The sequence below is a fragment of the Mus caroli genome, chromosome 3, assembly GCF_900094665.2.
Source record: "Mus caroli chromosome 3, CAROLI_EIJ_v1.1, whole genome shotgun sequence".
In the NCBI taxonomy this organism is placed as follows: Eukaryota; Metazoa; Chordata; class Mammalia; order Rodentia; family Muridae; genus Mus; species Mus caroli.
The window spans coordinates 73,654,472-73,659,843 of NC_034572.1; the positions used below are offsets into that span (position 1 = coordinate 73,654,472).

The 5,372-nt window shown below is 34.1% G+C and overlaps 1 protein-coding gene across 5 annotated transcripts in view; it reads right to left on the reverse strand.

Annotated features, from left to right (window-relative positions):
* The window catches only part of Gria2 (glutamate ionotropic receptor AMPA type subunit 2), a 114,239-nt gene that overhangs the window by 46,454 nt on the left and 62,413 nt on the right, over window positions 1-5,372 (reverse strand). For all 5 annotated transcript variants that reach the window (XM_021159170.2, XM_029475050.1, XM_021159172.2 and 2 more), the window contains exon 4: window positions 1,136-1,332. In XM_021159170.2, coding sequence (XP_021014829.1) covers window positions 1,136-1,332 — 197 coding nt within the window. The remainder of the gene's footprint in view (window positions 1-1,135; window positions 1,333-5,372) is intronic.

Here is a 5,372-nt window from a genome sequence, read left to right on the forward strand (position 1 = left end):
CACACACACACACACACACACACACACACACACACACACACACTAGCAAGGACAAGTGAAAGATTTGGTTCCTTGCTGTGTATCTTATGGTATCCCTTAATGGTTGTCCTATCCTGATAGGCTTTATCTGAAGTAAGGCAGTATGATAAAGACAGAAAAAAGCATTCTCAGGTCTGATATTATTATTCTTTCTAAAACCGTAATGAACACTGTTGACTTCTGCATTGTGAACACAGTCAGAATACATTTCCTTTACCTTTTAATTTGTATATTACAATTTGTGGACACAAATTCTCTTATGTATGTGTAAACCTAATGGTTACTTCTTACAAAAATACCTCCTCTTCCTAGAGATATATAGTGTGGTGGTTTGAATAATAATAATCCCCATCGACTTATTTAAGTGCTTAATGGACAGGGAGTGGAATTATTTGATAGGATTAGATGGATTAGGAACCTTTTGGAGGAGATGTGCCATTGGGGATGGGCTTTGAGGTTTCAAAAGCCCATGCCAGACTCTCCTTCCCTCTCTGTGCCTTAAGATCAGGAGGCAACACTCCAGTACCTCCATGCCTGCCATGCCTGCTACCATACTCCTCTCCATGATAATGGACTCCATCTCTAAAACTGTCAGTAAGTTTCTAATTAAATAGTTCTTCTTATAGAGTTTACATGGTTGTCTTTTCATAGCAATAGAATAGTGTTGAAGACACATAGGTATAAAATAACATAGGCTTGGAGTACACTACATTGAAATAATCATGTATGAGTCAAACTTATTTCACTTTTACCCTAGGAACATGTTTCAACTTAATTACATCTGCTTAAAATGTTGAGGAAGAATTAAACTTAGTGTTTCCAACACAGAAAAGCATGTAAGTTGAGGACAATGCTTATGTAATGTATGAATGTTTGATATTATATATTGAAGCTATTCAATGATAAAACCAATCTGTCAGCATTATTGACAGCCATCTGCCATTGCTTACTGAAGCTGGGGATAATTCAATTGATGAATTTTGCTGCATTGTACATGAACTAAAAACCGCTGTCCAAGCATCTTGCAGAATAATCCTTGCCAATGCTGATGCTGCATGCATAGTCTATATTTGGCAGAAAACAGAGAGGAACAAACCTGGTCCACAATGTCATTGACTTTATCCCTTTCGCAGTCAAGGATTACACGCCGTTCTTTTTTTAACTCCAGATCTTGAAAGAGTGATCTGTAGGTCTCATCTTTCTTGTCATTGTTAATGTTCCCCACATTGATAGCAGTCACCTGCCACTTCTTCTCCGCAGCAGAATCCAGCACAGCTTGCAGTGTTGATAAGCCTGGGAAGACAATGGGCAAGGATGACTGATAAGCATCAGTCAGAGGATCTCAGGAACTGAGTGTGAAATGGCCAGGTCATTATAAATCCTGATGTTTTCTGCAGCTTAGGGGGCCTGAATTGTGACAGAAGCTATGATTTTTTTTATCAGTATCTGCTCATGTCTGCATCACATATCTTTAAAAAGGGATAAACAAACTACCAAAGAAAAATTGCATTCTTTATGCCTCTAAGATGTGTTCTTGTAACATGCTGAAATACAAGATCTTTAATATGTCCAAATTAAGTAAAATAAGAGATGTCTCAAGCATATCCACCTCATAGATGGCATAATGGCTTTTGCTGTAGGTGATTGTCTACCATTTTTGTACTAGTAACTTGTCTACCATTTTGTATTAGTAGGATTTACATTTCCATATGGAATCTCTGAACAGTTGGATAGCATAGCCAGTGATCTCTAAGAGGCTGCCCTTCATCCTTAGCTGCCCCCAATCAGCAGCAGACTGCTAGCTTCCCCCAGCCTTCTATTATAATTTTTTTGTAGGAATTGATCTCATGGAGATTGAATTGTTCATCTATTAACCAGATGGTGGTAGCTATCTCTCTAATTCAGAGTTGTCTCATATCATCAATATTGGACCAGTGGCTGGAGCAGATTGTTTTGTTGTTGTTGTTGTTGTTGCTGCTGCTGCTGCTGTTCTGTTTTGTTTTGTTTTGTTTTGTTTTGTTTTTTGAAGAGCTAAATTTATAGGTTCATACTAGAAAAACCAGCATATGTCCTTGTCTTCCAAATAACTCCAGCTTTTCTCACTGAAGCCAAGTTCATCACATAGAAGAATAACTTTATGGAAACATAATGTCAAAGCCCCATAAAAAAATTCAAGCTCAATATATCATCTTCCTCTTTACAGAATGATCTGCACACTTGAAAAACTACACTAATCTGTTTTTATCTGTATGACGTGTGAGTCACCAAATGTGAGCAAATCTGTCTATAATCTAAATTCAAATACCAAATATTATTTTAGGTCTATTTACAATGGCAAACAACTATCTGTTTTGTCCACCAATATTTCCAGACATAAAAAGTCAATGAGCATTTTATGGATTTAATATTAGTCATGAGAAGACAAAGTGGGCTTAGAATATATTCTGATACTGGCAAACAAGTAAATTCTTCAAAGAGGGTATATGCCAAAATTTGAAGGAGCCATTTGTAGCTCTTTCAATAAAGACAAAGAAAATGTAGCACCATTCAAATCATAATGACAACAGAGTACAGGGCCTATATTTATTTTATTTAAACCCCTGGAATCATAATTAAATTAATCATTAAGGATATTGGTTTGCTTTTAATGGGTTAGGATGAATTAACTATTTTGAAAATATAAATAAACAGGAACTATGGGGTTACAGAGGCATCTTCTTGTCTGGCATATTCTCAAGGTGAAGAGGAAATCTAGTTTGTGTCTTCCTTTAGTCACAACTCAGCTAATAAAGAACCAAAAAGCATGAATATAAAGTTAACCTTGTGTAACTCCCACTGGAGTTAATGAGTCAAGGTAACAAATGCCAAGTATTCTATGGCACTTATGACACAGTTGGGCTGAAATATAAAAAACTAATTTTATCAAGGTATCAATGTACAGGGAACATGGGTGTATATATTAAACATCAAATGTGTTCAGATCGTAAAAATCTAGACTAGAAAATATATCACATAGTAACAACCCTGACAAAATATATTAACCAAATATGACACATAGAACTTTTTTATCTTTCTCCGAGAAAGCACTTAAAATGATATTAATGGATTATTTCTAAGTTTGACAACAATATAGTGGTTATCCATAAAATAAGAGAATTAAATTTCCATTAAATACTGAAATATTAACAAATGAAAAAATGACGGCAGTACTTTCTTCAAAAGAAGTACAGAGTGATAGGATATACATACTAAACAATAAATTTTTTCATGTAATATTCATTTAAGAATTCCAGGCAATCTGGGTGTGGTGCCACTACTCTGATATCTTAGCTCTTGTCGAGGCTGAAACAGGAAAATCAAGAACATTATAACTAGTCTCAAAAAATGCTTGACAATTTTTCTACATAGTTCATAAGGAAGATCAAAAATAACTTACCTCAATGGATCGTTCATAATACAGTAAACTTAAAACAATCTGGGGAAAGTAAACGAGATCATACCCTTGTGTCTGTTTTTATAATAAAAGATTCAGATATACATGAAGTTTTCAGGGAATGACATAGATCTTTAATCACTCGTAAAAGAATCTTTCAGTGATAAAAACCTTAGAACCTGTCATGATACATCTGTGACTTCTTCTCACGCCAGAAAAATTCAACCCCCCTCTCCTAAGCTGTAGCACGAGTATTCAAGTGGCGTGTCTGCTTGTCATCACCAGTAAAGGCAAAACACACACATCAGACCACCTCAGTATTTCAACAGCTACATGCGGCTGAAAAATACATTTTCTAACTAGTCCATTGTGGTTCTACCTTCTAATTATCAGACACCATCAAACATGCTCTCCCCATTTTAAAATGTAGCAATCCTAGGGAGCATCCTTTATTTTACGCACTAAGATATTTTATTGTACTTTATTAAATCATGAAATTTCCACACCAAAGATTCCAAGTGTTAAAGCATTTGGCGTTGTTTTGTCTTTGACAGATACTATAAGAAAATTTACATATAAATTCACTTATAAATTTATAAGTATATTTCATCAACTGACAAATTTAAGCATCAAATTTATTGATAGTTCACAGTGCCAAAGATGGGCTAATATATAAAAATAAATGATAATGGATTTTTTTTCATGACTAACTTCCAAACTCATTTATTCTGTGTCACAAGTAACACACACTCAATGTAGATTCCATTATTAAAAAAATCTTCAGAATAATATTTTGGAAGCTGTGTAAACTAACACAAGTTACTTATATTTATTAAAACCTCAACCTCTAGAGTAATGTTATATCAGATTTGATATATGTTCTGTCAGTTGTCACTGTATAATATTACATCAAGTCATTCACAAGCTGAGATTTGGTCTCACCCAAAATTTAAAGAGACTGTAGATCCTTGCTCAGGAATCCACTCAGATTATTTTTCATGGATAGCCACAAACTCTCAGTTACTCAATCAAGTTTCTCATCCCTCACAGCTGACAACCTTGTAAGATTTGTACTGACAATTTCTTTGCAGTTCATACAAGACTTTTAAATTCTTGAGATTGATGCCTTGCCTGCTGTACCAAGAGGGCAATATTTTTAAATCTTATTTACCACCAAAAATGTGCATTCTACATACAAAGATAGCATTAACCTCTTCATCCACAATACGCGAGCATACTGCTGGTCTCTTGCCCTGCAGTTTAATCAGGAGATGGAGTAACCTGAGCATCTCATACGGAATAGCACAGGGATTTCTTCATCGGAACGTGAATTCCTTAATTCAGCTATAAACATTTGTGGGAATTGGATGCTCTGCATAAAATTGGTTTATGTAAAGCTATCAGTGAGCAATATTCGCTCAATACATATTCTATAGATCATGTCAACTCTCTTCTTGTTTCTGAACAATTAAAAAAGAAAAAGAAAGATGTTGAGATAAATAGCTGTTCCTGCAAAAGCAGAAGAAAATTGAAAACATGAACTATTCCTTTTAATAAATTTAAATATAATCTTAAAACATTTCAATTATACGATGAGACAAAAATTAGGTACTGAATTTTTAAACATTTTTATAGAAAAAGAAATACCTAATTCAACATTGTTAGCAATAGGCTCTGTACGTGTGACCTATTTATTAGCTGTTATTTTTTCTAAAACGTAAAAAAATGACTAACACTAAATGCTTATTTCATTTGGACTTACTGTGAATAACATTGAGAGAAAATATATAGATTAAACCTTCTTTTGTTTACTTATTAAGGATTGAAATTTAAAATGGTAACTGCCAAAAGTATATTCCATCCAGAACAATCTTCATTCTTTTTTTTTTTTTTTTTTTTT